At 41.9% G+C, this 23,605-nt stretch overlaps 1 protein-coding gene across 2 annotated transcripts in view; it reads right to left on the bottom strand.

The window, feature by feature from the left end:
- Nucleotides 1-3,323: 3,323 nt before the first annotated feature.
- LOC134742656 (vesicular glutamate transporter 1) overlaps nt 3,324-23,605 on the bottom strand; it is a 62,594-nt gene continuing 42,312 nt past the window's right edge. For both annotated transcript variants that reach the window (XM_063675841.1, XM_063675840.1), the window contains exons 4-12: nt 22,142-22,256; nt 20,347-20,521; nt 18,623-18,723; nt 17,396-17,552; nt 16,322-16,398; nt 14,282-14,377; nt 13,058-13,161; nt 8,573-8,693; nt 3,324-7,736 (exon numbers count right to left, since the gene is read on the bottom strand). In XM_063675841.1, the coding sequence (XP_063531911.1) occupies nt 7,536-7,736; nt 8,573-8,693; nt 13,058-13,161; nt 14,282-14,377; nt 16,322-16,398; nt 17,396-17,552; nt 18,623-18,723; nt 20,347-20,521; nt 22,142-22,256 (1,147 nt within the window). In that variant the 3' untranslated portion in view covers nt 3,324-7,535. The remainder of the gene's footprint in view (nt 7,737-8,572; nt 8,694-13,057; nt 13,162-14,281; nt 14,378-16,321; nt 16,399-17,395; nt 17,553-18,622; nt 18,724-20,346; nt 20,522-22,141; nt 22,257-23,605) is intronic.

The raw sequence follows: 23,605 nt of genomic DNA, 5'->3' as shown, positions 1-23,605 counted from the left end.
GCCATCGCTGCGGCTGCTACGTTCGCTTCAGTTAATGGTAACTTTGCTCAATGTACGGCTCGTTACAGCGGCAGCAAAGAAGAGCATCTAGAAAGTTTCATTGATAACATGGAAAGTTACAAGTCATGCATGCATATTACGGACGAAAATGCTGTACGCGGTCTGTCGCTGCTACTCACTAAGGATGCAGGAGTTTGGTGGCAAGGTGTAAAATCACAAGTAAGGACGTGGGAAGATGCGCTCGACAAGCTGCGAAGTGCTTTCGGCGAGCGCCGCCCTCCTTTTGTAATATACACAGAGCTTTTCTCTTTGGTTCAAGGTGAACAAAATACGGAGATATTTGTTTCAAAAGCCAGAGCATTGTTAGCTAAGTTGCCACCAGAAGACTTAAGCGAGCGAGTCCAAATAGATATGGTATTCGGGCTCTTAGACCGCCGCATACGTAAAAGGTTAAAAAGAGAAAACATAGATACGTTTGATACATTATTGAAACATTGTCAAAGTATTGAAGATTCACGCAAAGAGAATCATGTACCCGTTGCGGCAAAGAAGTCGAGCGATCGTCAAAGTACTACGGCAGCGAGCGTTTCGCCGAATCGCGCAAGGTCGCGCGCCAGCGATGCGAGCGGCGTTGCTACGCAACGCGCCGCCGATGAAGTCAACGCTTCAACGTCGCGTGCGTCGTCGCCGCGTTCTTCCGATCAAGCTGACGTCAAACCTCGTCGTTTATATTGCGTTTACTGTCGTCGCGGCGGGCACAGTAAAGACAATTGTGAAAGGTTAGAGAAAAGTGATAAGTGCGTAGAAAATAAAGTCGTTGAGGAAGTTAATCAAGTTAAGTGTTACGGTTGCGGTGCCCCTAATGTTATTCGGTCTAAGTGTCCTAATTGTAACTCTAAATCGGGGCTGTCGTTTTATTCGCTCGACGTAGTATCCTGTCACGTCGACGACGCCGCTAACCCGCGCCAGGGCGGGTCGAGCGGACACGACTCGTCGCAACATGCATCACCTACGCCGCCCGACGCCACGAAGGTGCGTGTACGGCACGGCGAAACTCCCGCCATACGGCTCAGCGAAGGTCCTGCGCGCGCTCACGAGTGTTCGCGAGAGAGCGATACTTACGCCGCCGGCGACGGTATAGCGGCGCGCGGAGCGGGCGATGCGACCGTGCCAGGGACAACTGCCGCCGCGCCGCCCGCTAACCCTTCGCCTGCGCACTGTGGAGGAGGTAACCCTACGCATGCCGTGGGTGATTTTAGTTACGTACAGGCTTTATTTTGTAATGATGAAAATCAAAGTTTGTTTTGTAATGACGATAGTCAAAGTCTGTCTTGTAATAATGTTAGTCAAACTTTATTTTGTAATAAAAATCAAGTTTGTGGTGATAAAATTGATGTTTGTCAGGTCAATGTCAAGGCTTCTCCCCGCCCTATTATGATTTTAAATATTCTTGGGGCGCGCGGCTCTGCGCTTGTTGATCCTGCGGCTAAGGCTAGTGTTGCCGGTCACACGTTATACGCTTTCCTGCGAAGTAAAGGACACCCGTTAGTGTCGTCAACAATGAGTGTTAGGTTGGCAGACGGTGTTAGTAGGAATATGACTGTACTCACCGCGGAGGTGGAGGTGACACTGGAACACAAGACAAGAAAAACTAGTTTTGTGATTTTTCCTGATGCCGTTAGTAACGAGTCTCTCCTAGGAATAGATTTCCTTAAGGATTTCGGTTTAATCATTGATTTTCGCGACGATCTCTGGTATTTCGCTGAGAATAGTAAACAAAAGTATGGGTTACAGTTTGAAAACGTGTCACCTCCAGCTCTGTGTGTTGCTGCTTTAGAGGTGCTTCGGGAGAATGAAGCCACTTTGCTCAACGCGCAACAACACGAGTTGCTTGCCCAGTTGCTCCCTGGAAACAAGGACCTGTTTGAGCCAGGGGGAGGGCCAACTCCTTTTGCTAAGCACAGGATCGACACGGGCGACCATGCGCCTATCGCGGCGCCGCCTTACCGTGTCACGCCTGCGAAGGAGGTGATGCAAGCGGAAATAGAGAAGATGCTGGCGGATGTTATAAAGGTTAGTTATGATTTAAGAGCCGTCCTCGACAAGGAAAGCATTGTTCCTCAGGTTACGCCATATCTTCGCTCGCTTATTAGTTCCCTGTCAGCGGTACGAGATCGGGTAGAAGCTCAGCAGAACAGGCGTAAGGAACATGCTGACGAGTCTCGTCAGCCAGGTGACGTATTTGACTTCGGGGACAGTGTTCTCATTAAGTCACTTGTTCTTAGCAATGCAGCAAAGAACGCCTCGGCCAAGTTTGTGCCGAAAAGAGGTGGTCCTTACCAGGTTGTTAAGAAGGTTAGTCCGACAACTTACCTGGTCGCTGATCCTAACTCAGCCGGTGAGGTTCTGGGCAAGTATCACTCCTCTCAGCTCGTTCGTTTTAATGGTAGAGTTGATGTGCTTCCTTCTCCCACAGTGCCTAAACGAAATAGAGGTCGTCCACGTAGCCAAGACCAGGGTGTTGTGCGAGTCCATGGACGTGGGCGTCTTCATGAACTCGAGGGGGAGTCTATAGCGTGTGACAGAGACGGGATGCCTAAGCGTGCGTTAGTACGAGATAGCACGCCTAGTGGGCATCTTCCCAATAGAGCTAATCTAAGTAGACCCCGGCTCGCGTATTAACAGACTAAGCCGCGGGTCAATTTATAGTAGTCGCGTGCGCGGCCATGTTTGAGCATCGCGCGGAAGGCAACAGCGCTGCGCGCGAGTTTAGTTTTGGTAGCCGGTACCTTTGTGTATAGACGTGTGCGCGTATCCGACCCTACGACCGATCACGAGTATCATAGCATTGAATTGTAATAGTTTTAGTAATTTTAACGTATAGTGGACTGTATTGTATCATAAACCGTGTTCTTTAAGTATAATAAACTGTTTAACTTCAGTGCCGGTTATTATTATACCTACACCCGCTATAATGATTATATATCGCAATCAATGAGGGCTACCGCGTCTATGGTTTGAACCTACGATTGCACGTATGAAACTCCACATATGAAAGGTTTATAATGGGGTTGGCAACTGTGAGAGGTTTGCATAGATGGCGTCATCATAGCTTTCCCCGTTCTCTAGTTTTGTTCTATGAGATTTAGCTTAAAGGTCTGGCATCCGGGCCATAAAATAAAAAAAAACAAGAATCTGACACAATTCTAGGGATTGACAGGACAAGCTATGCTGGCGCCATCTGCTACACACTTCGACCGGCCAACCCCATTATGCTTAGGTAGATATTTATTAGGTTTTCTGAATAAGTGAAATAAGATAAATTTCCATAAAATTCTTTAATTTCTCAACGCACAGCACAGAATATCATTTACATTAATAATATGCATGTATTTCCATTACACTTGACATAATTATATTCTTACAAATTATCACATTTAATTTATATACAGATCATTGGAGTTTCCATCCATCCAAAAATTCCATATATCGACCCGCCTGTTCCTATCTCTATCGCACGCGCTTAGTTACCTTTATTGCTTTCTCGCGCATGATGCCGGCTGTCAATATCACTGTGCGAGAAGTACAGCAAATATAATTATGTGCGTGTGACAGAAATATATACCCAGGCGGGTCAATGTATGAAAATTTTTACTTTATATCAGAACTAAAGCTGAGCCCGTTTCTTGAATACAAGCGGACGTCTCTTTTCAACACCTTTTATTAGAAAGAGATTTCCGCTTGTTATTACGTATAAGTTACAAGCTTTCAAGAAACCAGCTGTGTGATTGTTTCCATCAGGGACCGGACAACCCTTTCCGCGATAAAACCCTTTCAATGGGCGACACTTAAATACGGCTAACACATTGAAAGACTTTCCCTTTTGAGCTGCAAGCCCATTCATACCCTTACCTTTGACTAACCCTTACCGAAAAGCTAACCAAAAATAAGGCTAGCTCTTAATAAGGGTTACCCTTATCTTTAAGCGCTTTTTATAAAGGTTTCCCTTTGCGTGAAAGAGACAGGATTAGTATATATCTACGGTAGTGTATGAAAAGGAAAGAAAATACTTGCCTAGTCAAAGAACGCCGCCGTCGCCGCCGACGATCGCTCGGATTCGAAGTAATGTGTGCTTTATGAACAAGGTAGACGACTTAAATTAGCACGCTTATATGCTAAAAGGGAAGCCCTTTATAAGGCTAACCCTTATAAGCAATATGCAAGGTGTTGGTGAGCGGATGATAAGGGTTTTGTAAGGGTATTTGGGCTACCGATTACTCAAATGTGGTAGCTTTATATAAGGGTTTTTAAAACCAAAACAAAGGGTTTTGTCTGGCAAAGGGTATGGTGAGTTAAGCCTTATGCAATACCCTTATAAAACCCCGATAAGGGATAGCGGGCCGGTCCCTGGTTTCCATACATAATTCCATTAAAAATACTTTCTTTAAAAATAAGTCAATAACATATAGCGAAATCAGAGATAAAGCAAACAAAACTGTCAACTACCGTACAAAGTTGCGTTTCTTATTTCTGCACATAGATGGCGCCACATTAAAACTTTCAAGGCGTCAGTGAAAAATTAAAAATGCAATTTTTCTTGCTAAACTGAAAATATAGGTATTTTAATTGTCTACAGGCAAAATTCACCCCCTTGTTTTTCAAAAAGGACGGATTGGTATTGCAGTGACACCTTTTGCGTCACAATGACACATTTTGATGTGACGGAAAAGAGTCAGTTTAGTCAAATAGGAACCAGATTAAGACGTATTTTAACTTAATATTAAACTTATTTAAAATAAAAGGCATACAAAAATTAGAGAGTAGAAAAATTGTTAAAGAGTAGTCCAATCAAAGATAATTAATTAGACATAGAGTGTTCACTCCATAGTCCAGTGTGACGTTTTCAATCAAAAGGTACATTGCCGCTTACCATAAGGAGGAAATTGGATTGTATCTTTATATGAATAACCTGTCAGAGCGTCCTTATGGCAAGCGACAATGTGGTACCTTTTGATTGAAAACGACACATATATCAGTTTTGTTACCAAAACGACTATTATTTTCGTAGCCGACATCTAGCGTCAAGTAGCGGAATTATCAGCACTGCTACTCGACAATAGATGTCGCGACGAACGATAATGCTCAACGATTTTCAGCTATTAACCGGAACTCTATTTTCAACTCCTTTTGCTTATAATATTAGTTGTAAATAGGGAATATTACGCAAAACTCTGCGTAGGTGGCGCCACTACCATAATCTGAGGGTTTATCACGTCACGCGCGTTTGTTATCTAGCAAAGAGGATATAATAAGATAGAGCGGTACTGTCATAGTAAATTTTGTAACCGCTGTAAAATCACTGCCATCTATCGACACACTTTAAAACTAAAAATGAAGATTTATAAAAATACGTTAAAATGTATTTAAATATAGATAAATGATTTTTTTTTTTGCATTAATTATTTTTATATGATTTTGACCCGTGTTCTTTCACTGATATGCGTTAAAATTATAAATAACAAGCGAAACGGTCAACGCCCTCTATACGAGAGTAGGCCAAAGCTAGTGGCGCCATCTGATCGAGAATCAAATTTTCGTGATTTTGAGGCATGTTCTTTCCTTAGACTGTATCCATCTATTACGGAGTTATATCTATCTTAGACTTATATTGACCGGGATATAGACCGTGATTACCTTTTGTATTATTTGTGAGCTCCCGATATTTCGACGCAGTTACATGCATCATGTTCACGGGTGACTGAAGATAGCGGGTGGGTGTCAAAGTTGTGTAGACAGCGCTCTGTCTACCCTCATTCTTGAAGGACTCTCGCCATTTTATTGAGATCGTACAGGACGTTAGGATTGAACCTGATGAAGTGATGGTCAGTTTTGACGTAGAGTCATTGTTCACTAACGTACCTGTAATTGATAGCATTGAGGTAGTAAGAAACAAGATCCAGGAGAACGGCATGCCAATAGAATACGTAAGGCTCCTTGAACACTGCCTCACTACAAATTACTTTCTGTTTCGCGGGCAATATTATATACAGGCAGAGGGAGTAGCGATGGGCAGTCCGGTGGCTCCAGTGGTGGCTAACATTTGGATGGAACACTTTGAGCACCTAGCCCTTTCTGCGCCCCCAGTTCCCGTTAAAATTTGGAAGAGGTACGTGGATGATGTGTTCTGCATAATTAAGGGTGGTAAACAGGAAGCTGAACTGATGCTAGGACACCTTAATAGCATGCACCGATCTATGTCGTTTACATTGGAAATGGAACAAGAAAGGAGTATTGCGTTTCTGGATGTGAGACTGAATGTTACAGGTTGTGGCATGCTGGGACACTCAGTCTATAGGAAACCGACTCACACGGACCGCTATTTACACGCGAGCTCGCACCATCATCCCAGACAGTTAAACTCGGTTGTGGCATCACTGACTAATCGAGCACACGCTCTGTGTGACTCGCTACATCTAAACCAGGAGCTGAACCATGTTCAGAGTGTCCTGAGGATGAATGGCTACAGAGTTAACATGGACAAGCGGGACACAAAAACCAAGCGCCTTACTCATCGCGTTGAGAGACAGCCAGCGTTTATGCCGTACGTCAAGGGTGTGACAGACAAGATATCAAAAATACTAAATAACTACTCTGTAAAAACTATCTTCACCCCGCACAGGAAAATTGCACAATTTCTGCGGTCGCCCAAAGACAATTTTCCCCTGGAAAAACCTGGTGTATACAAAGTTGAGTGCAGCTGCGGTAGTTCGTACATTGGGCAGACCAAACGCACTATTGCCTGCAGAATTAAAGAACACATTGCTGCGGTCAAGAACAATGACGTTCGCAAGTCAGCTATTGCTCAGCATCTCCTTGAGTCGGGTACAAATCACTGGATCGAGTTGCATAGTCCCAAGGTCATTTCGACAGAACGCCACTATATACCAAGATTGGTAAGAGAAGCCGTTGAAATTCACAAATACAAAAATTTTAATCGTGAAGATGGGTTTAAACTGTCAAATGTGTGGAATCCTGTGATTTGTTTGTGTAAAAAACCAGTGATATCCGAATCAAACACGCGTAGTGACACCGTGAGTGTAGTGTGTTTGGACAGACCAACGAGTGTGAACGCGACCGGACCAACAAGTGTGAATGCGACCGTTGGTAACGTTGAAAGTGAACGCAGCCGACGCGCAAGAATGAGGGTAGACAGAGCGCTGTCTACACAACTTTGACACCCACCCGCTATCTTCAGTCACCCGTGAACATGATGCATGTAACTGCGTCGAAATATCGGGAGCTCACAAATAATACAAAAGGTAATCACGGTCTATATCCCGGTCAATATAAGTCTAGTGAAACTAACCGTGAATCATTCAAAACTCTATATCTATCTTTGCTTGAACTAACAAACGCGCGCTATTGCTATTACTCACCTCGGTCTCCCCTACGTGAGTGACGTTTTAATATATTTAGGATAAAACACCTACGTCTATAGATTTTAGGTTTATCATTTTTCTATTTTGTGAGCAGTTTTACATTTCGCTGTGGTCCATGGCCTTATTATCGTAGCCTTTCGCAGTGGTGACGGAGGCGCCATCTGTGTCGAAGCTAGGGTCTTCACATTCTAGTACCCACGGCTGCCGCTCGGCGGAGCACAGGAAGCCATACACTATCGCGCCGAGCAGATAGATGGCGCTGGATATGAAGAACACGACGCGCCATTGCTCCGCTGTCTGAAATTTAAAAAAAAAATGTTAAGACGAAAGGGGACGACCGCCTCGAAACCTGTTTTCCATACTTGATGCATGATCGTTTGAATTTTTCGATTTTTAGGGTTCCGTACCGTACGCAAAGGGTAAAAACAGGACCCTATTATTAAGACTCCGCTGTCGGTTAATAATTTTTATACAATTTGATGTATTTTAATCATAGCTAGGCCCGGGCCTAGCTATGATCCCACTCTTTAATTTATAGTATTATTTTTAAAAATGTATATGAAACCTGTTTTACGTTCCTAACTCATATAATAATTAAAAAACCGGCCAAGTGCGAGTCGGACTTGCGCACGAAGGGTTCCGTACCATTACGCAAAAAACGGCAAAAAAAATCACGTTTGTTGTAGGTATGGGAGCCCTATATATTTTATTCTGTTTTTAGTATTTGTTGTTATAGCGGCAACAGAAATACATCATCTGTCAAAATTTCAACTGTCTAGCTATCACGGTTCATGAGATACAGCCTGGTGACAGACAGACGGACAGCGGAGAACCCTATAAATTACTCATCTACTCATCTAGGGCCAAAATCCAGAGAGGAAAATGTCGAGAACGTTTGTTTTAAGTTTGAAATGAGCTTGTTTTGGCGAGGGCATGAAACTATATAAAAACTATTACGGCCAACTCGCACTTGGCCGCTTTTTGTCTTGTCGGGTCACCCGTTGACCACGAACGCTGTAAAGAGTTCGAAACGTCGGGATGTATTATAAATTCAATATACGCGATATAATCCGTTTTCATAGTTTTATTTCATGAGTAACTATCGCGGTAACCGAAGACAATATTTGTTTTACCTTGTCAGTGACAATGGAGCCGGCGAGGGGCGGACTTATGATCCCGGGCAATGTCGCCACGGTGTTGGAGAGACCCATCAGCACGCTGGCGTGCGGCGGAGCTATGTCCAAATGGTTTACGCTGAAAAAAAAGTTTATATTGTTAGAGAAAATCACTACTAGTAAAGATAGATATAACTCCGTAATAGATGGATACAGTCTAAGGAAAAAACGTGCCTCGAAAATCACGAAAATTTGATTCTCGATCAGATGGCGCCACTAGTTTTGGCCTACACTCGTATAGAGGGCGTTGACTGTTTCGTTTGTTATTTATAATTTTAACGCATACCAGTGAAAACACATGGGTCAAAATCATATAAAAATAATGAATGCAAATAAAAAAATCATTTATCCATATTTAAATACATTTTATCGTATTTTTATAAATATTTATTTTTAGTTTTAAAGTGTGGCGACAGATGGCAGTGAATTTACTGGGGTTACAAAATTTACTATGACAGTACCGCTCTAGTATAAGTTACTCTATGGTATAATAAATAAATAATAAATAAATATTATAGGGAACATTTTTTACACAAATTGACTAAGTCCCACGGTAAGCTCAAGAAGGCTTGTGTTGTGGGTACTCAGATAACGATATATATAATACTTATACAAATATATAAATATAAAGAAAACATCCATGACTCAGGAACAAATATCTGTGCTCATCACACAAATAAATGCCCTTACCGGGATTCGAACCCAGGACCATCGGCTTCACAGGCAGGGTCACTACCCACTAGGCCAGACCGGTCGTCTGAATGTATTCTTAGATCTTTAAAGGGGCCCTCTGACTATCTTCAGTCCGCCGGACGATATCGGCCTGTCAGTAAGAACAAAAATTTAACAGTTCCGAACAACTGATAGGCCGATATCGTCCGGCGGACTGATAGTCAGTGGGCCCCTTAAAACTATGCAACGGATTTTGATGCGTTTTTTTAAATAGAGTGATTCAAGAGGAAGGTTTATATGTATAATTTGTAAAGGTTTTTGTGTAAACTAGTTAAAACTACCCGTGCGAAGCCGGGGCGGGTCGCTAATATAATAATTATTAATAATATATTGGTCTTCATTGCGTAACATTAGTTCTATAATTTTAACTATCGCGGGGAACCGCGATACAGACGAAGCCTAGTGCGAAGACCCCTGACATATTCTGTTATATCTTCTATTTAAAATAATCTTATTTCTTTCTTATAATTAATTTTATAAGAGGAAAGGGGACGAAGTCACGTGACAGTTTTGCATACAAACATTGTCCCCATTTTCGTCAAAAAATATTTTTACGCATGAATGTTAACCACAACTATGCTCATTCGTTTTTGTCTGAAAATACCAATAATAATTTGTGACGCTCCACTGGTAAAGGTAATAAGGTACTTTCCTCGCCAACCGCCGTCAGATATATCGGAGCGGCCTAAGCGCTCACAAATATGTGAACACGCTTGTATTGTCAAGGCACGAGGCGATAGAGTTCGTGTTCAGATATTTTTGAGCACCTCGGCCGCTCCGATATATCTTGTTGACAACTGTTAAGTACCTTATGGCGGTTGGGGCTATTATTAACGACGAAGGTACCTTTACCGTTCGCGCGAAGATCCCTCACCTCTAGGACACTTAAGCAGGGGGGTGTCACTTCGCACTCCCGGGCAGACGTATGGCAATGGGCTGCCGCTCGACTCGCGCAAAATTGAAAATACATAATGCCTTCAAAATCGAAATCTATAGATATTGATCTGTTTACGGATGTCTAAATAAACGGAAGAACAAGGAAGCAGAAATATTTTTTTTTTAATTCCGGACTATATTGACCGAAATGTTTTCAAAGGAATAAGTACTTCTGTGGCATACCTATACTTCCATGAGAATCAGACATATTATCTCGGGATAAAAAAAATATGTTTACAGAATCAACGTTTGTAATTCCCACATATTTATCTTAAAAATAATAAATCAGTAGGTATAGGTACAAAAACTGACAACCCCGTGCCGACACTCGCAGCTCGGTCATAAAACTGCGGCGCGCAAAGAAGATTCACGGTTCGTGCGCGGTTATAAGTTTCAATTTTGCTTGCAGGCGGCGAGTGTAGGTATAATTTTATAACTAAATCTGACTTTTGTGAAGGAGTGAATTTTCTGTACGGTAGTACTATTAGTTATTCTGTGACTTAAGGAAGGTAAAGAACGGTTTGTTTCTTCCGCGCCGCTTCGCCCCGCGTCGCGTTCGCAACGCGATCGCTCACGTAGGACACTTGTATGGGTATCAAAGGATTTATTTAGCCGCGTCGCTTAGCGTTCGCACGTCGATCGCCTACGTAAGACGCTACGTAAGCAGCCTGTCACCGTCGATGCGTATGATAGAAGGAGTGAGATAATTTATATGATTTAGGTATATATTTAACTATATAGGCACTTAGGTATTTATAAATAAAACGTCAGAGCTTTTGGGCGGTCAAATATGAACTGGTTTATTCATCGAGCTGTAAGTAGAGTGTACCTGTTTGTTTACATTATGGGGTCGTCACGTCACACAACCACAGGGCGGCTATCACGTATGAAGCTACCATGAATATTGTCTGATATGATGATGATTGTTACCTGAATCCGGACCAAGCGAATCCTCCCAGACCGACGGCGATGGTGAGGTTCACTAAGCAGCCTGTCACCGTAGACGCGTATGAAGCTACCATGAATATTGTCTGATATGATGATGACTATTACCTGAATCCGGACCAAGCGAATCCTCCCAGACCGACGGCGATGGTGAGGTTCACTAAGCAGCCTGTCACCGTAGACGCGTATGAAGCTACCATGAATATTGTCTGATATGATGATGATTATTACCTGAATCCGGACCAAGCGAATCCTCCCAGACCGACGGCGATGGTGAGGTTCACTAAGCAGCCTGTCACCGTAGACGCGTATGAAGCTACCATGAATATTGTCTGATATGATGATGACTATTACCTGAATCCGGACCAAGCGAATCCTCCCAGACCGACGGCGATGGTGAGGTTCACTAAGCAGCCTGTCACCGTAGACGCGTATGAAGCTACCATGAATATTGTCTGATATGATGATGATTATTACCTGAATCCGGACCAAGCGAATCCTCCCAGACCGACGGCGATGGTGAGGTTCACTAAGCAGCCTGTCACCGTAGACGCGTATGAAGCTACCATGAATATTGTCTGATATGATGATGATTATTACCTGAATCCGGACCAAGCGAATCCTCCCAGACCGACGGCGATGGTGAGGTTCACTAAGCAGCCTGTCACCGTAGACGCGTATGAAGCTACCATGAATATTGTCTGATATGATGATGATTATTACCTGAATCCGGACCAAGCGAATCCTCCCAGACCGACGGCGATGGTGAGGTTCACTAAGCAGCCTGTCACCGTAGACGCGTATGAAGCTACCATGAATATTGTCTGATATGATGATGACTATTACCTGAATCCGGACCAAGCGAATCCTCCCAGACCGACGGCGATGGTGAGGTTCACTAAGCAGCCTGTCACCGTAGACGCGTATGAAGCTACCATGAATATTGTCTGATATGATGATGATTATTACCTGAATCCGGACCAAGCGAATCCTCCCAGACCGACGGCGATGGTGAGGTTCACTAAGCAGCCTGTCACCGTCGACGCGTATGAAGCTACCATGAATATTGTCTGATATGATGATGACTATTACCTGAATCCGGACCAAGCGAATCCTCCCAGACCGACGGCGATGGTGAGGTTCACTAAGCAGCCTGTCACCGTAGACGCGTATGAAGCTACCATGAATATTGTCTGATATGATGATGACTATTACCTGAATCCGGACCAAGCGAATCCTCCCAGACCGACGGCGATGGTGAGGTTCACTAAGCAGCCTGTCACCGTAGACGCGTATGAAGCTACCATGAATATTGTCTGATATGATGATGATTATTACCTGAATCCGGACCAAGCGAATCCTCCCAGACCGACGGCGATGGTGAGGTTCACTAAGCAGCCTGTCACCGTAGACGCGTATGAAGCTACCATGAATATTGTCTGATATGATGATGACTATTACCTGAATCCGGACCAAGCGAATCCTCCCAGACCGACGGCGATGGTGAGGTTCACTAAGCAGCCTGTCACCGTAGACGCGTATGAAGCTACCATGAATATTGTCTGATATGATGATGATTATTACCTGAATCCGGACCAAGCGAATCCTCCCAGACCGACGGCGATGGTGAGGTTCACTAAGCAGCCTGTCACCGTCGACGCGTATGAAGCTACCATGAATATTGTCTGATATGATGATGACTATTACCTGAATCCGGACCAAGCGAATCCTCCCAGACCGACGGCGATGGTGAGGTTCACTAAGCAGCCTGTCACCGTAGACGCGTATGAAGCTACCATGAATATTGTCTGATATGATGATGACTATTACCTGAATCCGGACCAAGCGAATCCTCCCAGACCGACGGCGATGGTGAGGTTCACTAAGCAGCCTGTCACCGTCGACGCGTATGAGGCCGCCACCATGAAAATCGTCTGAAAATTGCAAAAGGAATTGTTTAACCTTATCTTAGGTACCTTTAGGTTGAAAACGTCACATTTACATTTCCAGCTAATAAATAGGGGGCTCATGTGCCCCCTACAGTTCATGGCCGCTCCCTATAGCCACAGAATAAGTAATAGTATCATCATACAGAACGGTCACGCACCGCCCCGCCCCGATTCGAATTACCTCGCCCCGCGACAGCAGATTGACGGCCGTTTGCCGGCCACTCAGTACTGTTTTTAAGGCGGTTCCCTGAGCCAGAAGGCGAAAAATCTCCTTACATGATCATGTTTTTCTAAGAGGCGTTGATATTAGTAAACGAGGAAAAAATATATGTAGTTCTTGACTATATTATCTTTAATAGCATAGCTTCCGATACACGAATTATGACACTTCGCTCGATACAATTAATTCCCAAAGTAACCTCTAACTCAGACTTTTAATCCAACTTTACTCGGTTATTTATTATGTGATACTATAAACAAAAAAAGAAGAAAAAACAATCTTAACTTAAATAGTAATTCCATAGCTTTCGAATTTCGATATTGTAAGATAACGTTTTTAAAATAAATAGAAATCGACAAAATTCGATCAAAATGGCGTGCATTGTCTTTCCCGTTCTTTCTTGCGAAATGTGACAGTGACAGCGGCAAACCGATGGAACGGCCTTAAGCAACTTACTCACACATTGACGCATGACGCGTGTACAGACGTGCCATTCACACATAGAAACGCAAGTGATTTTTAGAGTTCCGTACCCAAAGGGTAAAAACGGGACCCTATTACTAAGACTCCGCTGTCCGTCTGTCCGTCTGTCACCAGGCTGTATCTCATGAACCGTGATAGCTAGACAATTGAAATTTTCACAGATGATGTATTTCTGTTGCCGCTATAACAACAAATACTAAAAACAGAATAATATAAATATTTAAACGGAGCTCCCATACAACAAACGTGATTTTATTGCTGTTTTTTTTTTCCGTAATGGTACGGAACCCTTCGTGCGCGAGCCCGACTCGCACTTGGCCGGTTTTTATTTTTAATGTATAGCGTGTCCGCCCTGTGCTATAGGTCCCTAAATATTTGGGTTTTGTTTGGGTCCAACATTACCTGTGCAAGAAAAGCGCCGCAGTTGAACAGTTTTCTGACATTAGTGCGCGACATGTACCCTTTTCTCAACACCCAGTCCGCGAGGTGACCCGCCACCTGCAATCAAACAAACAATCATCATATGTGACGTTTTCAACCAAAAGGTACCACATTGTCGCTAGTCTATAAGGTTGATTTCAAATTGAAGCTATATGGAAATATCGCCTTATTGACAACCGACAATAAGTACCCTTTTGGTTGAGAATGGCACATATTTTTCAACATACCAGCTCGTAAAGGCTATCTTTATTCTTTAAAAACGGATAAGAAATGCTATACAATCTTTTTTTTATTTAACTTTTGAAATTTTGATGTCTTGTATTTTTTATCATTTTCATATATTTTTTTAAGTGTCCAATTTATTCTGGCCAGAGATGTACAAAATATTGTCCCTTTGGTCTATAACGAGTTACCGTCGTATTTAAAGACCACAAGGATGATAAAACAAACATTTAAAAATATTAAATAATTTTATATTGAATAAAATAAAAGGTCAAATACAACCTTTATAAACTATACATGTACATACATTACATTGTTATACTGTACGCTCAGATTATAGACTTAACCCCTTACTTCATGTCATAAATAAAAAGTATCTGTTTAAAAATGAACTTTAATAGCTATCAATAGACTTATATTGACCGGGATATAGACCGTGATTACCTTTTGTATTATTTGTGAGCTCCCGATATTTCGACGCAGTTACATGCATCATGTTCACGGGTGACTGAAGATAGCGGGTGGGTGTCAAAGTTGTGTAGACAGCGCTCTGTCTACCCTCATTCTTGCGCGTCGGCTGCGTTCACTTTCAACGTTACCAACGGTCGCATTCACACTTGTTGGTCCGGTCGCGTTCACACTCGTTGGTCTGTCCAAACACACTACACTCACGGTGTCACTACGCGTGTTTGATTCGGGTATCACTGGTTTTTTACACAAACAAATCACAGGATTCTACACATTTGACAGTTTAAACCCATATTCACGATTGAAATTTTTGTATTTGTGAATTTCAACGGCTTCTCTTACCAATCTTGGTATATAGTGGCGTTCTGTCGAAATGACCTTGGGACTATGCAACTCGATCCAGTGATCCAGTGAATATCGGGAGCTCACAAATAATACAAAAGGTAATCACGGTCTATATCCCGGTCAATATAAGTCTAGTGAAACTAACCGTGAATCATTCAAAACTCTAGCTATCAATAGAGTTGTAAATTATAAGTATTGCTGCCAATGCTGCCATATACGGCTACGCATGCGGCGCTTGAGTAAATAAGTTTAAGTTACATATCAACTACCTACCTAGCTTACACAAACGTATAGGAGCCTCGTCTGCCAACAAACCACACTGTGGTTTGGCAGAAGAATATATTATTTAGTTGTAAGCAAGATCTGTGAATAAACGTTTTTATTATTATTATTTATTGCGATAAATTTCTAATTTTCTATCTACTTAACATCAAAACTCTTTATTTGCATACAAGATATATACAGTGGTACTACGTAAACGAAATTAATAACTAGCTTAAATCTGAAATAGGCCCTTGAGGCATTGTACCAAGGATGCTGGCGGCATTTCCTCTATTTAACTAGATTTTGTTTCTTAAATTCAAAATGCGTCATCATTCCTATAGTACATTCGCCATCAGATATATCGGAGCGGCCAAGGCGCTCACAAATATCTGAACACGCCTCTATTGTCAAGGCGTTAGGGTCGTGTTCAGATATTTTTGATCACCTCGGCCGCTCTGATATATCTGATGGCGACTGTACTTACATCGTTAAACGCAAAACGTAATTAAAAAAATATATCCCGACAGAGACAAATTATTTAAGATTTGATTGGAGTTCTCTATCAACGACTGTGATCTTGGCTAACCTGAGGGCCTACCGGGAATCACGTTCGACGTGTTCCCTCTCTGTCGCACTTGTAAATTCGTACAGTAAGTGTGACAGGGAGGCAACACGTCGAATGGCGTACGGAAAGAAACTGACCTGTAGAATTATAGCCATGGCGAGATACGGCACCGCAGACAGCCAGCCAGTCGCCGATGTCTCGAACTTGAACACGTCTGAGGACAACAAATAAAACGTTTTCACCTTAGCAGCTCGAACAAACCTACTTTCGTCACTCCAGGGAGTGAAACAAAGTAGCTTTTTAATTTAGTGAAGGCCATGAACTGCCACTTCATATTTCTATAGGTATTACAAATTCGTATATTTTTTTTCTGTATTATTCTGTGTAATCCGAAATACATTTTAACCTTTAATATGTTCTTATTACTGAGGTGAAAAGTTATATGTGTCACACGAGAGCAAAATTATTTTACATCTCGTGTCGTCTCGCTACGCTCAAGATTCTAACTTAGAATCTTTCGCTTTCTCGGGACTCAAAATCAACACTCGCAAGAAAAACCAACTTTCCTCTCTTGTTGCACAAACTATTCAACTATAGATGACGCAAATGCATCTACTTCGCGTGTCCGAACCCCGACCAAGCGTCGAGGTTGACCGTCGCTCTTTACAGTCCACGCGCGTCAGTTGTTGCAGCCGGACGTCCGTGAAAACTTAAAAAATGCTTCGTTGCGTGATAATTAACTGCAACAGCACGAAAAGGTCATTGACCTGTCTGTTTTTAGCCGACTTTAAAACAGACCGATGTATGATTATTAGTTCACGCAATTGCTCTGCCAATAGGGGATATTACTGCAATGTTCTGCCACCAGAGTGCAGCACTAGCCTTTTTAGTAAACCATAGAGTAACTTATACATACTGTACCTTTAACAGGTTTTTGACAAGTTTTCAGAGATAACACAATATGACATTGATGCATCAAGGCGGTTTGTTTACAGAGGACCTACCGGGAAACGCGAATCCGAAATTTCACTATCTGCCTCTTTATCGCTCGAATATGCATGATGCATGAGTGACAGAGATGTTAGAAAAATAAATTTTCTTGTTTCACGATAGACCCTCAGATTGTTGTAGTGGCGCCCTGGCGCCCCCTACGCAGAGTTTCGCGTAATATTCCCTATTATGAATTAAATATGATAATAACTTATTGTTACCTTGCATAAATGTAGGCAGGAATGTGAGCAGTGTGTAGAACCCCCAGTTTTCACTAAAATGGGCCATGACTATGGCCCACACGGGCCCTGAGGTCAACATGGCCCGCCACGGGTGCCTAATTTTGGACCCTTCGATAGCTTGAGTACCCCGTGAGTCCTGAAAAAAATTATATATATTTCTCTTGATAGAGTTTCTCATCTTCAAAAACTTAACGCTACAAACTTTACAAAAAAAACCGGCCAACTGCGAGTCGAACTCGCGCACAAAGGGTTCCGTACCATTACGCAAAACTGCAAAAAAAATCACGTTTGTTGTACGGGAGCCCCACTTAAATATTTATTTTATTCTGTTTTTAGTATTTGTTGTTATAGCGGCAACAGAAATACATCATCTGTGAAAATTTCAACTGTTCATGAGACTGTTCACGGTTCATGAGATACAGCCTGGTGACAGACAGACGGACAGACAGATGGACAGTGGAGTCTTAGTAATAGGGTCCCGTTTTTACCCTTTGGCCACGGTACCCTACAAAAAAATTGACAACCAAAATTGAATCAATGGTATTAGAAAATATAACTGATTTTGTTTTGTTTTAAAATCTAACGAGACAAAACAATTAGCCTCATGCATGAAGTTTATATTTGAACGAAATATGTTTTATTCGGATGTTTGTTACCGTTATATCATGTTACAAATGCATTTCCGTTTTTAAATAACCATTTAATTACTTAAATTTATAAATAAAAAGTACAAAAATTTGCCCGCGAAAAGCTAGTGAGCGAAACGCTCGAAACGCCACGTGACGTCACGCGTTCGACAGATTAGTGTCATTAGTAGCAAACGTCAGTTGGGCCGCCCAACGTGACGTCATCACGCTCTGTCGAATTCGCGCCAAAAATTATGAGCGTTTCAACCGCTCAAAAATTTTCAACATTTTAAATATTTTTTAATAAAATAATGTTAAGGTTTACAAAAGTATTTTTATCATTTCCGGTGTTCCAACGATATAAATTATGAATCCAAAAATAAAAATAAATTCATGCATGGAGCTAATTGCATGAACCGCCCATGATGCCGGCGGCCAATGCGACTGTGCGAGCGAGACAGCAATAGTATCATGCGCGTGCGATAGAGACAGGAAATGGCGGGTCAATGTACCTACGACATTATTCGCGCTCGGTGTCCTTACTTTACACAAACTTTCCACAAACTAGCTTTGAGAATACCTGTATGTATTTTAACTCCGCTGGAGATATCCGGGGGTCCTTTTCTGGTGACTCTTTTACCACCAGCCACCAGACTGTTGTCCACACTAGTCCCATTATACCTGCAACGTTAAATGTGCCTAGTCAAGAAAAAGGTACCACATTGTCGCTTGCCATAAGGTCGCTCTGACAGGTTTTTCGTATAAAGATACAAGCAATTTTCGTCCTTATGGCAAGCGATAATGTGGTACCTTTTGCTTGAAAACGTCACAAATGTTGAACTAACGGTACTAGGTATAGCATAGACATGTAAAGTTTAGACTTTAAGGGGTATTCATAAAACTTTACAAGCCATAGCTGCTGCTATTAGGCCAAGCAATAATAAGGTATACAGGGACATGCTGGGAACACAATTTTGGACTTCGTAACTTTGTTTAGACTAGTTAGGAGATGAACATATCAAAAGTTCCCGACCGTAACCCTGGTGCCGGAGGAGAGAGGGGGGTTTTTAAGGTTAATTTTTTCGGTTTTCGATTATATGTCGGAAACTATGCGTCTGAGCGACATGGCCATTTAAATACAAAATTAAAAGTGAGTTAATTTGTTACAAGTTTTATTAGGTTTTTTTTTTGGTATCTTGTATAGTTTTTGAGATATCCGCTCTTGAAGGTTTATTTAAAAACTAACAAAATCTATGGATTGTTATGATCTGCAATAAATGATTATTTAATTTAATTTAATTTAGGGCTCTCATTTCTATCTTGATTATCTACATCAGTGAAGCTGCTAGGCCGGGTTTGGTAACGTTTTCGTATAAATCGCGGAATGCTGAATTCATTTATGGTATCCACATTGATACCATTCCTAAGAAAAAAAAAATTAAAAAAAAAAAGATTTTTTTAACTCCTCTTTACTCTTAAACCGCTAAACCGATTTCGTTGAAACTTTCGATATGTTCACCTCCTAACTAGTCCAAACAAAGCTACGAAGTCAAAAATTGTGTTCCAAGCATTTCCGTCTGTAACTTTTGTGGCCTATAAAGCGAATATTTAGTAGAGCATGGCAATAGTTACCAAACACATAGAATATGCCAGGCCAGCCCGTATAGTGTGCCAGCAAGGAACATAGCGGCATGGACATCACGGTGCCCGCGTAGCTGATCATATATAATGTGACAATAGTTACCGAACACATAGAATATGCCTGGCCAGCCCGTATAGTGTGCCAGCAGCGAACATAGCGGCATGGACACCACGGTGTCCGTGTAGCTGATCATATATAATGTGACAATAGTTACCGAACACATAGAATATGCCAGGCCAGCCCGTATAGTGTGCCAGCAGCGAACATAGCGGCATGGACATCACGGTGCCCGCGTAGCTGATCATATATAATGTGACAATAGTTACCGAACACATAGAATATGCCTCGCCAGCCCGTATAGTGTGCCAGCAAGGAACATAGCGGCATGGACACCACGGTGTCCGCGTAGCTGATCATATATAATGTGACAATAGTTACCGAACACATAGAATATGCCTGGCCAGCCTGTATAGTGTGCCAGCAAGGAACATAGCGGCATGGACATCACGGTGCCCGCGTAGCTGATCATATATAATGTGACAATAGTTACCGAACACATAGAATATGCCTGGCCAGCCCGTATAGTGTGCCAGCAAGGAACATAGCGGCATGGACATCACGGTGCCCGCGTAGCTGATCATATATAATGTGACAATAGTTACCGAACACATAGAATATGCCTGGCCAGCCCGTATAGTGTGCCAGCAAGGAACATAGCGGCATGGACACCACGGTGCCCGCGTAGCTCCCGCTGAAGGCGAACGTTGCTAGTCGTGCTCGCTCCTCGCTTGGCGCCCAGCGGGACCATACTGCGTGGATGCAGGGGTATGTCACACCCTGGAAATAATGGCAGATTAAAAAATCTAAGTATATAGGTATATCTCAGGATTATATATATTTTTTTAATTTTACATTTAACAGTAATTTAAGAAAATAACAAATAAAATGACCATCCTCCTCCACCTTTATCTCCGAAACTACTGTGTCAAAAATTTTGAAAAAAATACACAAAATAATATTGTCTTCGGTTACCGCGATAGTTACTCATGAAATAAAACTATGAAAACGGATTATATCGCGTATATTGAATTTATAATACATCCCGACGTTTCGAACTCTTTACAGCGTTCGTGGTCAACGGGTGACTGAGGAAAAATTACAAAGTGCAAAAATACCCACATACTAAAATAATGAACAATCATAGACTACAAACTTTAAGGCTGGTTGTACATGCAAAATCGGTTCATAAGGCTAGTTATACACTATAATTATTTTTCAAGTAAAGATATATATATATACGCGATAAAAACTATGCCGGCTCCAACCCTACACCACGGACCCGAGAAGATTTAAGCTAATTACCAGCTTGGGATCCTGTAGTCCATCTGATAAAGGAGCAAGCGAGACATAGACTGTGAGACCTTAGTGTTGGATGATGCTGGACATTCTGATGTTTTGAAAAGATGTGTCCCGCCGAGTTTGTTGCCGGTCCCATATTGGGATACCCTCCTACAATTTAGGAGGGAATTAAATCTTCTCGGGTCCGTGGTGTAGGGTTGGAGCCGGCATAGTTTTTATCGCGTATATATATATATCTTTACTTGAAAAATAATTATAGTGTATAACTAGCCTTATGAACCGATTTTGCATGTACAACCAGCCTTAAAGTTTGTAGTCTATGATTGTTCATTATTTTAGTATGTGGGTATTTTTGCACTTTGTAATTTTTCCTCAGTCACCCGTTGACCACGAACGCTGTAAAGAGTTCGAAACGTCGGGATGTATTATAAATCCAATATACGCGATATAATCCGTTTTCATAGTTTTATTTCATGAATACACAAAATAGTTCTATACCATACCTATAGATGACAGGTAAACCTATTAGAGTTCGACTCGCACTTTATAGGAGAACATTTCCATAAAGTTCTTGTCAGATTAACCGGTTATGAACAATAAAAACCGGTTTCTTCCTATGTCGGTGTCTGTATTTATGTGGCACACCACCAGGCCGTCCGAGCGTTAAGTCGCTCGTCGAATAAACCGGTTTGTTAAGGTTACAATAAGTTCTTAAAACGTTCGCGTTCTTATAAAAAATCTTTTTTTTTATACCACGTCGGTGGCAATCAAGCATACGGCCCGCCTGATGGTAACCAGTTACCGTAGCCTATGGACGCCTGCAACACCGGAGATATTACACGCGCGTTGCCAACTCTTTAAAAACCTGTACACTCCTTTTTTGAAGAACCCCATACTGTAGCCCCTCGGGAAAACCTCGGCAGGGAGCTCATTCCACATTCGAAGGAAAACCGAAATAAACCGGTATTTACCGGTATTTTTAAACCGGTTCCGAGCCTTGGTTGTCAGAGCGGTTGTTCTTTGTCCTAATTGCTCTCGTTGGTGACTATCATAAGCGAGAGTTAGCAGACTTACTAATAATAATTTTAACTGAGTTACCTCAAACAGTCCCTCTACTACTCTTACAGCGATGAGGAGTGAAGTACTGGTGTGTGCCAGCGGCGGCGTAAACAACGTAAGTAGAGATGTCGCCCCTATCCCGATGGCGAACATTCTGAAAATACAGAAAATAAATTAAGAGAACCAAAACCAAACGATTTTGGAGCAAAAATGTAAAATTGAAATTTATTTATTTATTTTATTTATTTAATAAAATACAGAGTATTCTTACAATAATCATAGCCCCGCAAATCTCAATAAAGAGTTTGACTGTGGGGTCATCAGTCTCTAGTTACATATGTACTTAACTTAATTTTATAGTAGTGCAATTACTACTAAATATTGAGGTAGTGTATTTTTAACATAGATTTAAATTTAGACTTCTTATTTTCATATCTTATGGCTTCGGGCAAACTATTAACTCTATTAAGCAAATATGATAGATTTAGTCTTTGAAACTATACACGTTTTGTTACGTTATATCTAAATAACAAGTATTGGTTTCTATTAGCACGTTCTCTCATCTTGACTTTTAATAATGAGGTCGCGAGAACCAACAACGAAATCGCGAAAAAAAATTACCCTCCCATAGAAAATGGACCAGCCAAAATTTATGAAACAGCCAAATTTTTTACGCGATTTCGGGCTTGGTATACCATAGTAAAAGTTGCTCAGTATAATCCCAAAACCTGCCTGGCAACGGGAATGCACTTATTTTTTTAGCTACCTTATATAACGCCATTATCCATTACCATTGACGCTGACACCTTTGTTTCGATTCACGAAAGGTCACTACACCTTAGAAATGCCTCAAATGCCGCACGGTTCACTGAACTAAGACTATTCGGAGCGGCATAGTTTCGAGCTAACATTCTAATTGATTGGACTAAATACGGTCTGATTGCACAGTTCCGTTACTGTTTTAAACGGTTCATATCAGAAACGAACCTTTAAAGCGGCTGTTTGCAATCTTTTTTGGTGACGGAACCCTTTTGGAAAGCGAAATATGTGACGGAGCGCCAAATAAAAAATTTCGTTCGTCACTGTGAACCAGATATACCTATATTTTTCTTATTATTACAAGTATTATCACGGAGCCCCAACAGGGGTTTTGCGGAGCCCTAGGGGTCCGCGGAGCACAATTTGAGAATGGCTGTTTTAAAGGATACGACCGTGTAAAAGTAAGTTCACTCGCCATCAGATATATCGGAGCGGCCAAAGCACTCACAATTATCTGAACATGCCTCTATTCTATTGTCAAGGTGTCAGAGTGCGTGTTCAGATATTTTTGAGCACCTCGGCCGTTCCGATATATCTGGTGGCGACTGTACTAGTTAGAACTAGTTTTAAGATTGTTAACAGTCTCTTGATGACGTAAAACATGTATGTCATACACTTTTTTAGGGTTCCGTACCCAAAGGGTAAAAACGGGACCCTATTACTAAGACTCTGTCTGTCTATCTG

The sequence above is a fragment of the Cydia strobilella genome, chromosome 7 (assembly GCF_947568885.1).
Source record: "Cydia strobilella chromosome 7, ilCydStro3.1, whole genome shotgun sequence".
Lineage (NCBI taxonomy): Eukaryota > Metazoa > Arthropoda > Insecta > Lepidoptera > Tortricidae > Cydia > Cydia strobilella.
This window is presented reverse-complemented; position numbering and strand designations above follow the sequence as displayed.